This window comes from Miscanthus floridulus, chromosome 4 (assembly GCF_019320115.1).
Source record: "Miscanthus floridulus cultivar M001 chromosome 4, ASM1932011v1, whole genome shotgun sequence".
Classification (NCBI taxonomy): Eukaryota; Viridiplantae; Streptophyta; class Magnoliopsida; order Poales; family Poaceae; genus Miscanthus; species Miscanthus floridulus.
In genome coordinates, this window is record NC_089583.1 from 117,480,768 (window position 1) to 117,502,027 (window position 21,260).

The 21,260-nt window shown below is 46.3% G+C and overlaps 2 protein-coding genes across 3 annotated transcripts; one reads left to right on the forward strand and one right to left on the reverse strand.

Moving 5' to 3' along the window:
• Positions 1–643: 643 nt before the first annotated feature.
• On the forward strand, positions 644–15,423 carry LOC136550482 (synaptotagmin-5-like). 2 transcript variants are annotated; one of them, XM_066542064.1, is made up of 13 exons: positions 644–1,030; positions 1,343–1,445; positions 1,526–1,578; positions 1,718–1,838; positions 8,605–8,726; positions 10,863–10,964; positions 11,044–11,118; positions 11,195–11,274; positions 11,348–11,498; positions 11,558–11,788; positions 13,890–14,162; positions 14,241–14,454; positions 14,918–15,043. In XM_066542064.1, exons 1-12 carry the CDS (start codon positions 926–928, stop codon positions 14,439–14,441), a joined length of 1,617 nt encoding a protein of 538 aa, XP_066398161.1. In that variant the 5' UTR covers positions 644–925; the 3' UTR covers positions 14,442–14,454; positions 14,918–15,043. The 2 variants fall into 2 exon arrangements, with proteins under 2 accessions (XP_066398161.1, XP_066398160.1); XM_066542063.1 differs by having other exon boundaries at positions 646–1,030; positions 14,241–14,354; positions 14,918–15,423.
• A 637-nt stretch (positions 15,424–16,060) lies between these two features.
• Positions 16,061–20,226, reverse strand: LOC136552819 (disease resistance protein RGA5-like). Its single transcript, XM_066544392.1, has 2 exons — positions 19,374–20,226; positions 16,061–18,642 (listed from the first exon to the last, which is right to left on the reverse strand). The coding sequence occupies exons 1-2, from the start codon at positions 20,186–20,188 to the stop codon at positions 16,242–16,244; spliced, it is 3,216 nt and encodes a 1,071-aa protein (XP_066400489.1). The 5' UTR covers positions 20,189–20,226; the 3' UTR covers positions 16,061–16,241.
• Positions 20,227–21,260: the final 1,034 nt, after the last annotated feature.

Below are 21,260 nucleotides of genomic sequence, written 5' to 3' on the forward strand. Positions count from 1 at the left end.
CGCCGTGAGAGATGAGGGAGAGGGAAGAGGCGCGGATGCAGACGTGAGAGGGAGCGGTGGAAGGATCGAGAAGACAGAATAGGAAGGCGGCGTATATATCTGATGGGTCTGGTCCGGAGCAGAAGCCGCACAAACACCGAGAGAAGGTAAGGGAAAGCTGTGGAAGCGAAGCCAGAACGGCAGAAGCCGCTTCCGACCGAATCTGCTCCTGACAACCATAGCCACACCATCGAAGATCCAACGGCTGTAAACGATGGGGGTGACGTGGATAGCCTGAGAGGCTGCCTTAATATATTAGAATGCCATCATTCAAATTGTTAATTTATGTCAATTGACGTTTGGACTTTGGAGGCTCGGAGATTATTTGGATCTTGATTTGTGAAACAGAAACGCCGCACTTCCGCACCTGTTGTGGAACCGCAGTTGTGTGCATGGACCCGGCACCGACAGTATGCCCTGCACTGCCAGGCTGCCACGAAAATGAGTCGCCATCCTCTCCTCTGTGCCGACTGCCGCCGAGCAAGGCGTGCCGCGTGCCTGCTCGGCTGCTCCTGGCTCTTGCAGACGCCGCATGCACGCATCCGACTTGCCTGGGACTGACTAATCAAGCCATTCATCACCATCTAAAAGAAAAAAGAAAATAATAATACATAAATAAAATAAACTATGAAGCCATTCACACCACACGGTAGCACTTGGACGCACTTCCCCAATCTACTTTCCTCCTCTCTCTCATATCTAGATTTGTTGCAGGATGACAACATATGAAATCAGATTCCATTCGTGAGGCAATAGGACAAGGATGCTCCTCCAATCCATCTTAAATTAAACAACGCAGGCATCCGCGCGCAATCCATCCCCTTCGCGAAGCACCGCGATCCTCACCGCCCCGCCGACACTTGGGGGCGGCGCCTGCGCCTGCGCCATGGCGTTCCTATTCGGTGCATTCCTGGGCCTGGTGGCGGGCGTGGCCGTCGTGATGGCGTTCGCGCGATTCGAGAACAGCCGCGCCGAGCAGCGCCGTGAGCTGGTACGTGTCCACGACCCAATTCCACCCCCTTCCTTCTTCGATTTCTCGTTGCGAGCGCTGGTTTGGTTCAATTCGATTTAGGGTGAATGGGTGGTGTTATTCCTGGATTTGCGTAGGTTTATTAATACCTTCTGGGGCTCTTACCTCATTACTGCTACTTAATTAGTACCAATGTTGTAGGAATTATATCTCTCCGAATCCTAGAATATAACGGTAATGTGGGGACCGATAGAGTATTGCTTTCCAGTATCCACTTCATGTTTTGGAACCTGTCATCTATTTCTCATGCCTGGCTTTGATTTGTTTCTGCAGGCTGCTATAGCTGCAGCTTTCTCGAAGTTGACTGTACAGGATTTGAGGAAGCTCATCCCACCTGAGTTCTATCCATCATGGGTTTCATTCACACAAAAGCAGAAGTTGAGTTTTTGCCTATTCTTGCAGCCAACCTTTATGTTGTGCAATACTGCTGGTACTGATACTGTTTTTGATATGTACAGCTTAAATGGCTGAATCAAGAGTTGGTAAAAATCTGGCCATTTGTCAATGAGGTACTAGCTTTTACAGGGTCTTTCAGTACTCCACACTTCTGATTTTAGCTGAACTCTCTTCCTACTATTACTCTTGAGTGAATTTGGTTATCAACAGTAGTAGAAGTAATAATAAGAGAGTCAAATGTGGTGGTTTTAGGCTGCATCAGAGTTGATTAAAACTTCTGTGGAGCCTGTTTTTGAGCAGTACAAGTCATTTATCTTGGCCTCCCTCCATTTCTCAAAGTTGACACTTGGTACTGTTGCCCCTCAGTTTACTGGTATGGCCTCAACACTCGTGGTGCTTTTTTTTTGTATGTACTATGATACAAATTATCTTCCTTGTCCTTTCCTGTATTTTTCAATTGTTTTTTGAACCGTGAATCTGTATGCAGTAAGGGTCTGGTCGGTTGCCTCAGGCTTGTGTAGTGCAGTTTGTGTTGGTCCCTCACTGCGCTGCATAGGTAAACAGTAAGCTTACCAGCACACACACTCACTCACTATGGCTAGAGGTAGAAGAAGGGGTGAGCACAGGCACATACACAGCACAAGCATCGGCGTTGGTCAGAGCTCTGCTCTTTTGGTTTGTGGCAACTGAACTGCCTGTGCGTTGGTCAGAGCTCTGCTCTTTTGGTTTGTGGCAACTGAACTGCCTGTTTTCATTGCATAGAGGTAGAGTATATACAACTTATATACCAACTATAAGGTACACATGAGCATGGCTGAGTACATCCCTAACTACTCTTAGTACTAGCAGTACAATTCCTACCTCAGTTCACTACCAAGACATGACTGATGTATTAGCTACCAACTAATGTACCAGTGGTGGCCTATTGCCCTACTGCTACAGCAACTAGGACAACAGAGAATGACCTATTGCCAAATCTGCTATGCAGCAAACAAAGAGTGAGAGGTCAGCAGCAGATTATGTCTTACAATTCTTCCCCTAATCCTGCTGCTAACCCAAAACCTTGACCTCATCCATGCCAATCATCTTCCTCAGCTCTATGAACCGCAGGCGCCCGAGTGACTTGGTGAGAATGTTAGTGAGCTGTCTGCCGGTCTCGACAAACTCGATGACGATCTACCCTCCATCGACGTAGTCCCGGAGGAAGTGGAACTTGATGTCGATGTGCTTGCTCCGGTCGTGGAGGACAGGATTCTTGGCGAGGGCGATGGCGAGCTGATTGTCCACCATAAGAGCTGGCGGGTAAGCTTCCTCGCCGGTCAGCTCGCCCAGCAGCCAGCGCAACCAGACAGCCTAGCATGCCGCCGTGGCCGCTGCGACGTACTCCGCCTCACACATCGATAGCGCCACAATCTTCTGCTTCAGCGATTGCCAGGCGATGGGGGCTGCTCCAAGGAAGACAAGCACACCAGAGGTGCTCCGTCGCCCGTCGATGTCGCCCGCCATGTCTGCGTCGTTGAAAACAGTGAGCTCCGGCTCACCTTCCTTTGCCTTGGGGGGTGCCTCACTGAAGACCGTGAGCCGTAGCCCACCCTTGTCGTCACTCTTGGGGAAGATGATCGCTTGATCGAGCGTCCCCTTGACGTAGCGCAGCAACCTTTTCATCGCTGTCCAGTGATCCTCATGCGGTTCCTCCATGAACCGACTAACATACCCGACCGCGAACGCGATGTCCAACCGAGTATGCTTGAGGTAGCGCAGCCCACCGACGATGCTCCGGTAGCGCGTCGCGTCCACCTTCACCGCCATGCTATGCTTGGACAGCTTCTGTCGCTCCTCCATTGGAGTTCCGCACGGCTTGCACTCTGCCATGCCGCTGCGCTCCAGTAGCTTCTCCGCATAGGCACGCTGGCCCAGGGAGATGTGCTCCTTCCCCTGCCTCACCTCAATGCCGAGGCAGTAGGAGAGCGCGCCGAGATCGCTCATTTTGAAACGAGCAGCCATCTCGCGCTTGAAGTCGTCAATGTCCTCCGCCCGCGCTCGAGTGATGATCAAGTCGTCCACATACACGCCGACGACGAGCTCCTCCTTCCCTCGTCGCCGCGTGTACAGCGCGTGCTCTGTGGCGCAGCGACTGAACCCAAGCTTGCCCAAGGTGGCGTCGAGCTTGGCGTTCCACGCCCAAGGGGCCTGCTGCAGCCCATAGAGCGTCTTGCGCTACTTGAGCACCTTGTGCTCAGCGCCCTTGACGGCGAAGCCCGGAGCTTGCTTGACGAAGACTGTCTTCACAAGCTCGCCGTTGAGGAACGCAGACTTGACGTCGAGGTGGTGGACACGCCAATCCTTCGTTGCTGCAATGGCCAACAGCAAGCGAACGGACTCCATTCGCACCACCGGAGCAAAGACTTCCTCGAAGTCGATGCCCTCACGCTGCACGAAGCCACGGGGGACGAGCCGAGCCTTGTACTTGACAATGGCGCCGCGCTCATCACGCTTCACCTTGTAGACCCACTTCAACCCGATCGACCTGCAGCCCACCGGGGGATCCATCAGCTCCCATGTCCCATTGTCCTTGATCGCTCTCAACCACTGTGAACGTCGACAGCTCCTCTGCGCTGACAAGGAGTAGTTCTGGGTCATTCAGAAGCCGGCTAGCCAGCCCAGGAGCTCCCCCTTCGCCAACAAAGTTGTCCACCCGCCTGAACCGAACCTCCTCGCCGTCATGGAAAGCATCCACGAACTCGTCGATGTCGGTGGGTGGTGATGCGAACTCCAGTGGGGGTGTCTCCTGTGCTGCCGTCGCAGGGGACTGTGGTGGAGGTGAATGCGCAGCTGCTGGTGGAGACTGCTCTCCAGCAGCAGCCTGCTCTCCAGCGCCATCATCTCCTCCTCCTTGGATCACCAAGTGCTCAACAGCAAATGTGCTGCTGACACCAGCAGCTTCCCCGACGCCTTGATCCTCGCAATCCCAAGCAACCATCTCGTCGAACACTACATCCCTAGAGACCACCACCCTGCGTCCCTTGGGATCGTAGAGCCGATAGGCCTTGCTGCCCTCCTCATAGCCCAACAGCACCATGGGCGTGCTTCTGTCTTCCAGCTTGTCGAGGTGGGGCTTTGTGTTCTTGACATGGCCAACGCAGCCAAATGTCCTGAGGAAGGACATATTCGCCTTGCGTCCATGCCAAGCCTCGAACGGCGTCTTGCCCTTCAGGGTCTTGGTGGGCGCGCGGTTGAGGATGAACACCGCCGTAGTCACCGCCTCTCCCCAGAACTCCACCGGCATCTTCTTAGCCTTCATCATCAACCTCGCCATGCCGACCACTGTCTGGTTGTGCCTCTCCACCATGCCATTTTGCTGCGGCGTGTACGGCGCGGTGTGGTGGCGTACCACACCTTGATCCGCGCAGTACGCTGCAAACTCTACAGAGGTGAATTTGCCACCGCGACCAGTCCACAGCACGCGCATCTTCTTGCCGCTCTCCGCCTCCGCGCGCACCTTGAACTTCTTGACCGCTTTCGCTGCCTCGGTCTTGCTGGTCAGAAGCTGCAGCCACATGAACCGGCTACAGTCATCCACCAGCAAGATGAAGTACTTGCGCCCGCCGTGCGTCACCGGCGTGATCGGCTTGTAGAGGTCACCTTGGACCAGCTCGAGGGCCTCTGTCGCGCGGTACTTCGCCGTCTTTGGGAACGGTAGCCTTCTTTGCTTCTCGGCCAGGCAGCTGTCACACAGCTCGCTCGCGTGCTCGATGTGAGGCAGCCCCCAAACCATCTTTTCCAACTTGCCGAGAGCGTCGAAGCTGAGATGGCCATAGCAGGCGTGCCACAGCCACGGCTCCTCTGTGCGCTGCGCAACCAAGCATATGGGCTTCTCCACCTTCAAGTCTAGCAGGTCAACCGGTTCCGGGACCTCTTCACCTTGGCAAGAAGCCGCTGCTCCCGGTCCCTGATTCTGAGGACGCTGTCCTTGATCAGCACCTCGTTGCCGCGCTCATCCAGCTGGCCAATGCTGATGATGCTTGAACGCAACTATGGGATGTAATATACATCCGTCAGCGCGCGGTGCTCGCCGTTCTGGCACCTGAAGATGATGGTGCCGCACCCTCAGATTGCCACCCTTGAGCCGTCACCGAACTTCACCGTGCCAGTCATGTTGCCGTCGAGCTCGGAGAAGGCTGCCTTAGAGCCCGTCATGTGGTTGCCGGCGTCGGAGTCCAGGTACCACCACTGCTCCTGCTCGCCGTCCACACATCTGAGGTGGACTTGGGCGTGCGGTTCATCGATGTTGACAGCCTTCAGAGCCTTCCCGTGCTCCTCCCCGCCATCACCTCTCCCTTCTCCTTGGCCTCAACATCGTGCAGTGCACAGAACATCGCTATCAGGAGTGGCCTCATCATCATCATTAGCCTGCGCCAATTGAGCCTCAGCCTTCTTCTCATGCTTGCGCTTTGGGCACTCCTTTGCCCAATGGCCTGTCTTCCCGAAGCGCCGACAGGCGTTGGGGTCGACCTTCTTCTTCTTCTCCGAAGAAGCCTTGCTGCGGCGCTTGCCATCGCCACTGCGGCTGGAGGAGGCTTCCCCGGACTTCTTCTCCTTCATCCGAGCAGCCCACTCCTCCTCTGTTAGCAGCAGCTTGCCGCTGTCCGTCGTTGCTGTGGCCTGCTCCATGCGCTCGTCCACCGTCCGTAGACGGCCTATCACATCCTCAATGGTGAGGGTGGATAGGTCCGGCATAGTCTCTATGGAAAGAGTGATCTGGATGTACTTCTCTAGCATAGAGTGGAGGTACTTGGAGACCGTCTCTTCTTCGTCGATGGTGACAACGTGGCTCCCCAGCTTGCTGATGAGCGACTGCAGGCGGAGGGAGAAGTCCTCCACTGGCTCACTATCCTTGAACTTGAGGTTGGCGTACTCCTGCTTCAGTAGCTGGGTCGTCGCCTTCTTTGCGCGATCAGAGCCGACGCGCATCATTGTAATGGTCTCCCACGCCTCCTTAGCAGACTTCTTCGTCCCCAACGGCTCCTTGTACTCCGTAGGCACAGCAGCGAGGATGGCCTCCAGCGCTGACATGTCATCTTCTTCTACGTCAGTGCCCTTGTCGATGGCATTCCAGAGCCGTCGGGTTCTGAGCTTGACCTTCATGGTCACCGCCCACTCGTCATAGTTGGTGCGAGTCAGCTGTGGTCAAGTAGTGCCGCTGACCTCCCACACCGTGCGCACGATGACCTCCTTTGTGGCTGGGCAGCCCCAGCAACACTGCCGCCTCCCGCAACTCCGCTGTTGTCGCCCGTCTTCGAGCCAGGTGCCAGTCCGACGATGCAGGCGAACTTGTACGGCTCCGATGCCACTTGTTGGTTCCTCACTGCCCTGCATAGGTAAGCAGTAAGCTTACCAGCACACACACTCACTCACTATAGCTAGAGATAGAAGAAGGGGTGAGCACAGGCACACACACAACACAAGCACCAGCGTTGGCCAGAGCTCTGCTCTTTTGGTTTGTGACAACTGAACTGCCTGTTTTCATTGCATAGAGGTAGAGTATATACAACTCATGTACCAACTATAAGGTACACATGAGCATGGCTGAGTACAGCCCCAACTACTAATAGTACTAGCAGTACAATTCCTACATCAGCCCACTACCAAGACATGGCTGATGTATTAGCTATCAACTAATGTACTAGTGGTGGCCTATTGCCCTACTGCTACAGCAACTAGGACAGCAGAGAATGACCTATTGCCAAATCTGTTGTGCAGCAAACAAAGAGTGGCCTATACGCTCTTATGCAGGTTTGCACAGTGCTCAAACACAGGCCTAATGCTGGATTAGCTAGTATGCCAGCTTTGGTCGTATTAGACAATGCAGATTTGCACAAGCTGATGCGCACATAGAAATGAAACATTCTCATCCCCCATACCTCTACTAGAAAGTAGAAACATGAGACTCAACTACTGACTACATGCACAAAATGTGAACAACCAAACACAATTTTATCAAATGCGACTTGCCTGTGCAGAACAACCAAACATAAAGTATGCTGGCTTAGATTATGCAACATAAGGTCTAAATGTCTAATGTAGGCTAAGGCTAATGCAAGCAACCAATAAGACCCTAAACTAGATCAGATATGCTGACTTCTGGTTTCGTAATCAATAGTAAATATAATTGGCATACTCTGCATCTTTACAAATATAAGGATGCCTAGGTCAATATTATTTGCTAATCACATTTATTTATTTTATCGATCAACGTACGAGAGCACGTGTCATTTGATTAAGAGAGAAATAAGATACAAGGGAAGGTAAAAAAAACAACCCCTCCCATCCTCCCCCCTCACCCCCCACCCCCACCCACACACACCATCAAGCGCGCGCGCGCCCACACACACACACACACACGCCAGGTCAATCACTTTACAGATGGTGGCATCAATTAGTTAGGCCAACTATTGTTTCATGATCAGGTTTTCTTTATCAATATTAAATAGATCTAGGCATATTTTTGCATGAACCTTTGCGAACAGCTTCATTGACGGTGTTTGGTGTATATCTTGTTGTGTTTACCTACTAGTTTAGGGGGTTTCTTGCATATGTACATGCTGTATGTCTCCCCTGTTTGTTTGGGTTTCTCGTCATGCTTGTGTTGTGTAATCAAACAAGCCAGCAAGCAATGCAGAGAAGCATCTCTATGGTTGTGTTTTCTATGGTGCAGCCCCGAGGGTGAACACTGTGGTACGAACTGTGTCAGGAGTTTGGTAGCTGAGTACTGCTTGCTAGCTTGGCACTAGGCTTAGGTTGTTTTTTTTTGTTTTTTTTAATTTTTTTTTTGTGGCGTGAATGAACTGACATCTTGTGGGCGTGTGGTGTTGTGTGTGTGTGTGTTTAATATTCTGACTTCTATTCCTTCTTTAATGACATGCAACTCACCTGCACGTTTGAGGAAAGAAGTATTTCAAAGTTTTATACTTAAATCTTATTTTTTGTAATCCCAATATCCCACTGATGGACTAGTTGTGCTAGATTATTGGTTCTGTTGATCAGTCTGGATGTCTCTCCGAAGTCTGTATGATAATTTTAGGCAGCAGGAGAGAATCCTCATTTTCCTTTTTTTATTACTGATGACATGATATTTTCAGGTGTTTCAATCTTGGAGAGTGATGATTCTGCCATCACCATGGAACTCGAGTTGCAATGGGATGGCAATCCCAATATAGTACTTGACATCCGAACAACACTTGGAATTTCTCTTCCTGTACAGGTAATATGCTGTAGTTATACGCTGAATTAAAGCAGAGAAAGGTATATGAATCCCTGTAATCTGGTTTACTATCCAACAATCTTCTCCGCCTTGCTTGTATATTGTTATAATCAGCATGCTACTTTTCACAATCTACAAGCTGAAACAAGCAGGCCTTATAGTCTCGTTATGATTTAACTAATTTGTAGTTGTACTATTTCCTAACAATACACTTGTAGTATTTCTATTTCTGAATGTCTAAACCCAAAGAAGAAGCAGCTGAAACACTGTGCTTATTATTATTTTTTTTCTAGAACATGCAGGAGATCTGCGTGTCACACACCAAACACCCCTTCGCTCTCAAACAACTAAACTGCCCATGATACACCACAAAACACTACCACGACCAGGAGAAAAACACCTTAATGTCAGCTGAAGGGCCTACCACAAAACACTACCACGACCAGGCCTTAGATAAGCAATGCCCTTAGCCCCTGCCAATGTTAGATAATCTTCTGCTCTCTCATCTCCCTTTTGTCATTGGATTGGAACAGGGACTGCTCCTTTCTTTTCTTTCATTGCTGCCTGTCTTTAGTACACTGCTGTGAAAGGGCCTCTAGCTGAGTTGATTAGATGGTTTGAGTTTTAGGCTGGGGTTAAAAAAATCCTCTTGTCTGTCTCACACCAAAGCACAGGTCTAAGGCCTGGCCACAGTTGTGGTCATTCTCACATGGGCTATGATACCGCTGTGTATGGATAGGATAGAGGTTTGGGGTTTTCTTGATCTACATGCGAATGTCTTCTTAATGCAATACCCGGGATTGTCTTACCCCCCTGCAGGTGTAGGGTTTTTTTTTTGTCTTTAGGACAGTAGCAGGTAGCATAGTGGTAGCACAAGTAGTATGGACAGCATGGCCCTTAGTTGGTACAGTTTGTAGATGACCTCATGTGCTTTTGACTAAAAACTACTAGAGGCATAGCTGCAGCCTCAGTTCAGCAGCTCCATTTCACGTGACACCTGAGTGACAGCCGTCCAACAGCCAAACCCCATAATCTCATCTCTTCAACCGCCAATAATGTGATGCTCTCAAGATGTGAGGTCCCATAAAAAACACAGCGGTTACGATAGATTCCAAATGATCCAACTTCCAAGAATTATAATGGAATTTTGACCTTGCTGAACCTGTCTGACCACCCCTTGTTTGATTCTAGATCACCAGCCATCGAAGGAAGACTCTCCCAGTTGAGGGGAGAGGTTCTGGAGCCCCACCCTTTGTAGCAGCCAAACCAAAACTGCCGAGAGAAAACACATGCCACTAAAGGTGATTAATTGTTTCACCTTTCACACGATGGGCAGCAAGGAGGATGTTGCAAACCCCGGCGAGCCAGCAGGTCAGCGAAACACTGTTGCCTAACTGTTGTGCCTGGTGCTTGGCTATAGGTGGGTGGTGGTGGATGTGGTTCTCAATGGGACGGCGAGGACCTTGCCTCGCCTTCCCGGAGCTGACAGGGACGGTAACAGAGAGGGGAAGGGAGAGGGAGAGGGAGAGGGAGAGGGAGCGAGTTTTTGCTTGCCTCATTCCTTCACTGATGATCCCCTTTTAAGCAGGGCTTATAAACCAAATACTGAAAGTATTAAACACATGAATTGATAAGGAAACAATCTCACATTTCTCCTAATCAAAGCATTTGGCAAGCTTCAGTCATCGGAGCGCCTTTCCTTCTAGCGCCTGAACCGTGTAAGCGTGCTGATGTGTCTGCCTCTATCTTCTTCTTGTGACGTTTAAAATATGGGGCCCCACATAATGGCTACATCTTTACTGGTTTCTATTTTTTTTGCCACAGACCAACATTTTTGTGTCAAAAAAGCATGAAACGGTTAATACTCAATCCTAGCAAATTTGAAGAACTGGAAACATATTCAGTGCAATAATTGTTCCACATATGAAACATACATGTACTCTGTGATCTAATCAATCAATCTACTATTTCTACACAGTCCCTATTGCTTACACATGGATCATGGAAGGGAAAATGTTGCACAAATTTTTGAGCAGTTGAACTATGCTTGATGTTGTGTAGTAGGATATAAATTTTTTAGATCATGGTGTAATTGTATAGAGTACCAAGTATATGTTTTTTTTTTATCCATGTTAGGTGAAAAATATTGGATTCACAGGAGTACTTCGGCTTGTATTCAAACCTCTGGTGGCTGAATTCCCCTGTTTTGGAGCTGTTTGTTGTTCTTTAAGGGAGAAGGTATCACAATTTTCTTTCAGATCTAATGCTCCTCGAAATGACTCTAGTAGATTGCATGATTTAATTAGTTTAACTGCAGAGCAAGGTGGAATTTACCCTCAAGGTTATTGGTGGCGAAATGACTGCTATTCCAGGAATTTCTGATGCAATTGAGGTTTTTTAATACATCATCCACTTTATTTTAGTATGTACTTCTGCACCTGTTACATTACATTTATTGAACAATTCAGGGGACGATACGTGATACAATCGAGGATACACTGACATGGCCGAATCGCATAATTGTTCCCATTGTACCTGGAGACTATAGGTAACTCACTGCACACATAATCTGGAAGTATGTATGTTTGTCATTGGATTGTTGAGTATGCCTGTTCTTTCAGTGACTTGGAGTTGAAACCTACTGGGGTATTAGAAGTAAAACTGGTGGAAGCTAGGGACCTAAAGAACAAGGACCTTGTGGGAAAGTCAGACCCTTTTGCAGTGCTATACATATGTCCATTGCGTGAGAAAACAAAGAAAAGCAAAACAATTGTAAGTGCTTTCTCTTGTTTAAGGTAGATGAATGTCATCCTAACTTTGTTCTTCTGCAGAACAATGATTTGGACCCCATCTGGAATGAGCACTATGAATTTGTGGTTGAGGACATATCTACGCAGCACTTGACTGTAAAAATTTATGATGATGAAGGACTCCAAGCATCAGAGATCATTGGCTGTGCTCGAGTAGACTTAGCTGATCTACAGCCAGGAAAAGTGAAGGATTTATGGTTAGATCTTGTGAAGGACCTGGAAATTCAACGAGACAAGAAACCTCGTGGTCAGGTCAGTTGATGCACTTCGCATGTCTTTTCCAGGTTTAGATACAGGATTACAGGTTATCTAATATGTGGTTAAACCGTTGAATTGGCTCTATGGCATTTTAATTCCATTACATTTGCTAGTTATAGTTGTGAATGAATGGATATGCTAGGCACAATCATGATTTACCGTAAGATTTACAACACAATACTGCTCCTACTTCACCTTTAATAAGCTTTTGTTTTCAGAACTAGAGAAATATTTTAGTTGAAACGATGATAGCACACTAATCTAGTCAAACTGAAAGCGAAGGTATGCGGCGAGAATTAGTAGATTATAGAGGTACATAGAACATGCATATATAGGTAGGGATAGGGACGGCTTGTAGAAACAGAACCGTCCTCTGATATCCCATACCAAATACAACTCAATCTACAATAAGTGCGTGGACTTGGAGTCCAAGACACAAAGCCTGAAAAGACTGGCTGACTAGACCTAGGCCGCAAGGCCCAGTATAGGTCGTTCGACACGCCCCTGCAGTCGAAACAACGAACCTCGGATGTTGAGAGTGGATCTGAACTCAGTGAACACACAAGACGGCAAGACTTTGGTGAAAATGTCAGCATACTGCGAGGAGGATGGAGCCTGCAGGACGCAGACATCACCAACAGCTACACTCTCCCGAACGAAATGGAGATCAATCTCAATATGCTTGGTACGCTGATGTTGAACTGGATTGCTGGACATGTATACGACACTGATATTATCACAATAGACCAGTGTGGCGCGGCAGAGGAGCAGAAAGATGACGGGCTGCCTGGTGAACCAGTAGGCGGCGGCGAACCTCCAGACAGTGTGTCGGTGGAACCAGCAGGAGGTGGTGGCCGGTGTGTTCGGGTGTTTTCTAGGCTGGTATGGCTGGGGTCTTCGCTGCCTATAGAAAACCATGGGGGTGGTCTTTCCCCACCAACCTACTTTTTGGAAGAAGGTTGAGCAAACGATATGCAACAGTGTGTAACAACATAGTGACCTCTATACATAGGAGTTGACTGGAAGCATGACTAAATGCAAATGGACATGTGGAGCAGCGTTTTGGTGCAAACTACCATGGTTCACATTTGTCCCATGCTCATGATAACGAAGTGATAAAGCATATATGCTAAACTATGATAGGTTTGAAATTATTAACTTTTTTTAAAAAAAAATACAGCAGGGGAGGCCCCCACTGTTAGGATTTATTAAAAGAAAAGCAAAACAATTGTACAGTTGTACAAAGAACACAAGAAGGGGAAACTAAACAGGCAAGAAAACGAGGCGGGAGAGAGGTCAGAGCGCTAAAAAAAACAAGAGCAGCTACCAAAAAAAAAGGTTAGCATGCAACTCAAAAGACACTCCATCTTTTTTTTTTGGAAACAAAAGATGCTCCATCTAAAGAGTAATCTGGCGGTCAATAAAACTTGTCTCTTGATGTCATCTAGGTCCCTAAACTACTAAAATTTATTTGCGTCGCTAAACATGTTAAGAGTACTGCCTGAGGTCCAAATCTACCTTAGTAGATAATGGCAAGTAGCGTGGAGCTCCATATGACCATGTGTGTTCACCTAGCAGCACCACCACTTTTTGATATATCTGTGTTGGATTGAGGATAAATAGAGTATAACTTTGTAGCTAATGACATGTATCCCTAGCATGTATCAATTGCAAAACTTATCTCTTAACATCCGTGGTGCCTGTGGCCAGCGCCTACACATGCAACGCCTGCCTTTCAAGCTGTATATACTGACCCACATGACACCCCGAGTGACATTTCAGTTTTTTAATGGAAACAGGAGGGGTTTCCCCCTACTGTGCATTTATTAATAAAAAGGAGAACCAGCTTACAAAAAAAGTTCGACACAAAAGAGGAAAGGAAGAAAATAAGCAATTACAACAGGGCTTCTAGCCATTGTTATAGAAGGAAAGTACTTCTTTGCTCTGTGAACTTCAAATAATATGTGTTCTTTCTTTTTCCTGTATTCTTATTGAACTTAAAATAAAACTTGGATCATATACATTTATGTAACAGTGGTCCTCAATTTTTTCTTGCAGGGAAGTTAATGATTTTGCATGTTTCCTTGTTCCTCAGGTTCACCTGGAGCTCCTCTACTACCCTTACGCTAAGCATGAAGGGGTTCCTAACCCTTTTGCTAATCAGATTCAACTAACTTCATTGGAGAAGGTTCTCAAAACCGAGTCTAATGGATATGATGTTAATCAGAGGAAAAATGTTATTATGAGAGGAGTCCTTTCGGTAACGGTCATATCTGCAGAGGACTTGCCACCTATGGACATTGGTGGCAAGGCTGACCCATTTGTGGTCCTGTACTTAAAGAAGGGAGAAACCAAAAAGAAGACAAGGGTTATTATCTTTCCCAATCTCAGAGTTCTGTACGGCCATATACTTTTTCAAGGCTCTCATAATTCAGTATTATTGCAGGTTGTGACAGACACGCTAAATCCAATATGGAACCAAACATTTGATTTCATGGTAGAAGATGCACTGCATGATTTGCTCATGGTGGAAGTATGGGACCATGATACATTTGGAAAGGTGCATTCTGTCTCTTGCATATTGTTTGTTCATTTGAAATCTAAAACTCCCTACCTTGATTCTCATGGTGGAAGTATGGGACCATGATACATTTGGAAACGTACATTCTGTCTCTTGCATATTGTTTGTTCATTTGAAATCTAAAACTCCCTACCTTGATTCTCCATGGCTTCATGAGATTTCTGCCAATTTGTCCCTGTGTTATTCTTTATAAGGGTGTTTGGTTTTTGTTATCTCCGCCAAATAAATATTCTGGTTTAACAAGTCAGAGAAAAACTGTGGGACAGGCTACTTGATATGTTTATTGCTGCTTATGCAGTTTCAGTAATGTGTAGATAGCCCTCTTGTTTTTACTTTTTCATTCACTGCTTTGTGACCGATAGTTATTGCTCCTGATTTTTCTCATTGCATTTGCTGCTTCGATGTGCTCGTTGTATCCATGAATGTAAAGTTGCCGAGTTACTTAGATTTGTATTGGGTGGAATATAATCGCACCCTGGAACTCAAACCTAGTGTTTGGCTCTGTATTCGTGTGCTAATGTTACCTATTTATTACGTTGCAGGATTACATAGGGAGGTGCATCTTGACGCTCACAAGAGTTATACTTGAAGGTGAATTTCAAGATGCCTTTGTCTTGCAAGGTGTCAAATCGGGAAAACTGAACTTGCACTTCAAGTGGACGCCACAGCCAATCTATCGTGATCGTGACCGGGACCAGTGAGACCTGTAAACGAAAAGGCAGATAAATACTTTTCCCCAACGGTGCATGCATATCAGCTGCCCTGTACACAAATCGACAGTTTTTGGAGCCACACGACCGAAAAGAAATGAGCCGATCGACCTGTATTTTCTCCTTTGCGATGCAAGTGCATGGACCTGTATATTGAGCCGTGAATGAATAGGAAATATTATGTTGCAAGCACAGATATGCCACGTGTTCATATGTTGGGAGTGAACCTTAAAGCAAAACTCGGAGTTGAATGTGGTTTCACCAGACCTTTTCTGATGTTTTCGTTGTAGTTTGATAAATTTTAATGGCTGCATGTTCCACCTTTTGCACTAGTGCTTGACAGATCGGCTTTGGTACCTTTTGGTTGAGCTGCACGTGGTCCCGTGTTCCAGTGCAATTTGTGTACATTTGGTTTTACTGTCGATACGTGAGCCCTACACATACCGATACCGTTTGCGTTCATCGCCCATTCGCCCATCATTCCACGTCCTCCTATTTCTTCAGATTTCTTTTTGGTTAGTTAAAAATATATGTAGCGTCCGCTGCCAATACATCAAAGAACCATGACCTCTCAAGCTGCCCTGAATGCCTGGATTTAGCATTACAATGGCGACACCAAATTTTGCCAATTTATTAATTTGATCTACTCCCTCCATCCCAAAAATAAGTATTGTTCTCGCTTCTCGATCAAACAATTTGAGCATTGACTAAATATATAAAAAAATATTAATATTTATAGCACATAATTAGTATTTTTGATAGATCGTCGAATATATTTTTATATTTTTGCTGTCCGTTAGTTGTAGGCTGAATATATTTTCATGTTTTTGCTTCCTGTTGTAGTAGCCTTGTGATGCTTACTAAGGCAGGAAGTACTCACTCTTAACCATCGTTCACAATTCCCGAGAAGTCAAACATACTCAACCTTAACTAAATATATACAAAAAAATATATTAATACTTATGACACATAATTAGTAGATCATCAAGTCTATTTTTATAATAAATTTATTTAAAAATATAAATGTTGCTAATATTTTCTACAAATCCAGCCAAACTTGCACACAAGTCATAGCAAGAAATAAATATGGACAGAGGGAGTACTTTAGTATATACCACTGGTTTCTAGAACCCAGTAGCAGAAGACGGCTAGAACATCACATCAGGTCAACCTGCTCCTGAAGCACCTCCTCCAGCTCTTCCTTGTCTGCGCCAACAACCCTATCCTTAACTTTGCCCCCCTTCATGAACAGGAAGGTTGGCACGCCCTTAACCCTGAATTCCTTAGCAACAGTACTCATTTCATCAACATCGACATCGACCTTCAAGAAAACAACATTTTGGAACTTCTTGGCTAGATCAGCAAAGACAGGAGTGATCTTGCGGGATGGTGGGCACCACCCCGCGGAGAAATGAACCACCACCAGCTTTCTGGGGTCGATCTGTTTGCCCCACTCCTGAAGGCTGTTGACAGTGATCACCAACTCCTCCAATGGCTTGGCAATATATCGCTGCCGTCTTCTGTTCAATTCCAGTACCGGATTGTTGGGGCTCCGAGATACTTGTTCTCTGATCTGGTTCTCAGCGGCCTCAACCTCTGAAGCCGTTAAAGCAGTATTCGTCCAGTCAATGGTTGCATGGAGCTGCACGAGAGAAGGTAGATGCTGGATACCGATATCGAAATCATCATGTTTGGACCTTGTTCCCTGGGCATCGAGTTCTAGCCGAAGCCTTCGGAGCTGTGGCATGGCTCCAGCTTCAAACTGCATGCCCTTCCCACCACCATACTGACTGTTACACCATAATGACTTGAGGCACTGAAAACCATCATTGCTACTCACGGTCATGCTTGGACTGCTATTCAAATCTAGCCTCAGGACGACCAAGTTAGGCAAGCTCCCCAGGGCACGGACACCTTGTGCTTCTACTGCTTCAACATTGATATGCAGGTGCGTGACGGCTATGAGAGATGCTATCTCCTGTGGAACTTGCGGGAGGCAGCCGCGTATTCTCAGCTCAAATTTTTGCAGGTTGTGGGCTGATGAATCAACCAGTAAGTCAAGCAGAGGATGAGGGTAATTATCAAGTAAAAGGGACTGCAGGTTTGATTTCCTCAGCTCCTCAAGGAGACGCATCACTCCCTGTCGATCAGCTGCGCTATGACGCTGCATACGACTAAATCTTATCCCAAGCATCCTCAAAGGTCCCAACTTATTAACATGCCCTGCTAGTTCCGAAGCAAATGCCCCATCAGGACCCGTAAGAACTTTTGATAGTTCCTCCAAATTTTGCATTCTCCTCATTTCTCTCGGCGTTATTGCCAATTCATCGGCGAGCAGAGATACCAGCTTTGTGTCTCTACACAGTACTGGTAATCTTCTCACTCTTGTTCGCCTTAAATCCAGGGTAGCCAATTGCTCAAGTTCCATGATTTGTTGGGGCAGCTTGGTGACATCAGTCCCGCCAAGTCCTAAGTACCTCAGCAGAGACAAATGTCCAATGCCTTCCAATCGTTTGTTCTTCAAGCCCTTGGTACCCTCAAGATCCAGCAACCGCAAATGTTTGAAGGCAGAAAGATCAGGGATCCTCCTTCCAGCATCACCAGAAAATGCAAGGGACCGCACCCTAGATAATTGCAAAAAGATTGCATCGTCGTCGTCTTCTTCTTCTTCAGCACAGCTTGAGGACACCAAACTCTTCTGCTCGAAAAGACAATATGTGTTTGAGATCAAGGTGTCACCTTCGTCTTCATCACCACAGTCGAGACTGACTCGCCGAACCGTTTCACAAGGAAATAGTCCAGACTTCAACTCTTCACCTGGTGTAATAAAGTTTTCTTCGGATGACAAAGACTCCAAGAAATCAAATACAACACCATGAACAGTGCAACCAATTGGCTGATCATCATTGCCATCAAAGGCCGGTTGGATCAGCCTCCTACTGATAAGCTCATCAAAGAATCTCTCCCCTGTTTCCCATGAACTTTTCCCATGCCTTTCAGGGATAAGTCCTTCAGCTACCCATCTTCTTACCAGACGATCCTTCTTGATGATGTCATAATTTCCTGAAAAAGCAGTCAAATACAAGAAGCAAGACTTCAGAGGCAGAGGTAGATCAGCAAAACTGATGTCCAGTATCTTTCTCATTGCTTGTGACTCGGAATAAAATTGATCGGATTCTGATAAAATTGTTTTGTTAAGCTTTTCTGACTGCAACGACAGTTCGGCTGATGTCCTCCCTAAAAAACCCGCTGTAACAATTATGGCCAATGGCAGGCCACCACACACTTCAAACATTTTCTTCGAAGATTCTTTGAAATGATCTGGCCATTCTTCTTCTTGAACATATACACTATTGCAAAATAAGCTTTTGGAATCAGTCTCGTCAAGAGGGATCATCTCATAAACAACATCATCGGGACGTCTAGAGCATGATATGGCAATATCCTCCATGCGCGTTGTTGTCAATATCCGACTTCCAAGATCATTATCAGGCAAAGCACAAATAATAACATCTGAATCTTGTGTACTCCGGATGTCATCGATGCAGATGAAATACCTGGCATTTGAAGGTAAAACTTAATTAACTAGGCACCAAGATTAAGAGCTACTTAAAAATGCCCATACAGTACAGCATATTTTTTTTATGAACTTAAATAATACCAGCTAACAATTTGTCTACAAAACAGATTAGGTTTCAGCAAGTTATTAGTTTTGATTTGCTATCTATCTGAAATAAATTCCATGCAAGGTTTCCCAACCTATTCTCATCTCATCAAAGGGAAAAGCCAGATTAGCAAGGAAAAACATCAGTTACATTTTTTTTTTGCTGGGAAAACATTTAGTTATATCATTATTGCCATAAACAAGCCCAAGGGGCAAGAGGTGAAAGAGAGGTAGGAAGTCTAGTACTGCATTGTCCATCCATCAAAACAAAACCGGACCCACATATATAATGCATTCCAAAGAGATTTAAGAAGAATGGGTCAAAAACAAAAGTTATACATGTGTATAAGACTATAAGGTAGAAATACATCAAGGATATCTATGTCCAACATTTTCCAAAACTAGAGAACAAAACCAAACAGCAACCATAAACACTCATCTGAAATTAAAGAACATATAGATTGACTCTTTTTGCGTCAGATTAGCTGTATTTTAATAAGAGTTAGAATTGTATAACAAAAGTTGCATATATTCGAATTTTGTGATGCTATTGTACAAGCTATATTAATTCAGCATGCTAGACGAAACTAACAGAGGTAAAAATATTTTAACTCGAAAAAATACCTCTTGGTGCGTAAGAATCCCCAAAGTTCAGTGATGATTTCATTGAGCAGTTCGTCGTTGCTGCTCCAGGATTGCCAAGCATCCACCTCCGACTTCACTTGGCGGAGTATTTCGATTAGTGTGGTCCTCGTCGATGAGTTCCGACTGACAGAAACAAAAGCTATGCACTCGAACTGCCCTTTAATACAGATGTCTCCATATATCTCCTTAGCAAGAACAGTCTTGCCATGGGCTCCCCTTCCGTGTACGGAAACCACCTTCAGCTCCTTCTGATCGTTCTCCAGATGATTTAAAATCTCTGGTTTTGAATGATTCAGACCAACGAGGACAGGCTTCTCCTCCCAGAACAATCTACGGCCGGGTACTTCTCTAGGCCCAGCATAAACAGGTTCTGCATCAGAAGTAGGGGCTTGCTTCAGAAGCTCGTGCCTTTCGCAGCGGCTTCGAGCTTCCTGGATCTCGCCCTTGAATTCTTCAATTTGCTTCATGTCCGATTCGCTGAAATCCTTCTTCAGATCAATCCAGTCTTCTATGTCGTAGACCATCTCCCGGACCTGCTTCATCCACACCTTGACTTGCTCAGCCGTGGCCCGTCCTCCGGCAAATTTGTCCATGAACTCAGCTCTAAGGCTCTGGAGATCTTGCAGCAAGTGCTCGGTCATGGGATGGTTCTCCACTAGTGGGGTGATCCTCTCGACAAGGGAGTTGATTGCCCCCATCGAGTAGCACACCATAGCCATAGGCGGACCCTCCATGATCTCTCCGACTGAAACAACAACGAAGGATGAGTCTGCACAACTAGAAATGGTACACATCTACTATGTGATATGAGTGCGGCACTTTGACAGTTCGACGATATCGATATATCATGGGAGACCCATCAAATTCGGCCTTTAGCCCTTAAGCCAACTTTAGTTATATCCGGCTTAAAAATAAGCATGCTTTGGCCTTAGCTTAGGACATGTCAACGCCATATACAGCTATATCGTTTTTTGTTTCTTATTTTGCATATGCCTTCTGCAAACCATAAATAAAGAGAACGTCGTCTCATCCCAAGATCATGGCCAATAGTTAATATTGTCAACACCTCCTTCCACTCAACTACACTTTTTACGTTTTCTAATACAGACTGCTCCTCTGTACACTGTCATTAGTATTAAGAGAATTAAATATGTTACTTGGTCTTTGACAATGATACGCCTTATAGCAGACGGAGGAGGTATAAAACAAGCACCAAACAGCTAACCCATGCAATAACAGTAGGTTTCTCGTCTCTAATTAAATTTCTAAGCAATTGTTTATTCTTTAATCTGACAGTCTCCTCAATCTATATACGCCTTGTTTAGTTGGACCCCAAAGTCTAAAAAGTTGCTACAGTACCTGTCACATCGAATGTTTGCGGCCATGCATGGAGCATTAAATGTAAACGAAAAGAAAAACTAATTACACAGTTTGGTGAGAAATTGCGAGACGAACATTTTAAGCCTAATTAGTCAATGTTTGGACACTATTTACCAAATAAAAATGAAGGTGCTACCGTCGCTCCAAATTCTAAATTTTGCCAACTAAACAAGGGCATAATTTGATTGGAGCAGAGAGCAAGATAATATACTATGCATATTGAATGCTTGGTTGTTACTCTATGGGAGGGCGTGTACCGCTGGTCGACGACGACAACGGCTGCGACAAGCTAGCTTGGCTCGTGTGCCCTCTCCCAGAGCTGTTGTACCTGCTCTCACGAGACGACGCAAGCGGCTCGTGCTCCCAGAACCCGTCGAGTGTCGACACTGCAGACCCCGTTGTGCAGTAGGACACCGATCACGTGCGTTGTACCCAGGACACAGGTGACAGGAAAGAGAGCCGGAGTAGGACGTACGGAGTACAGGA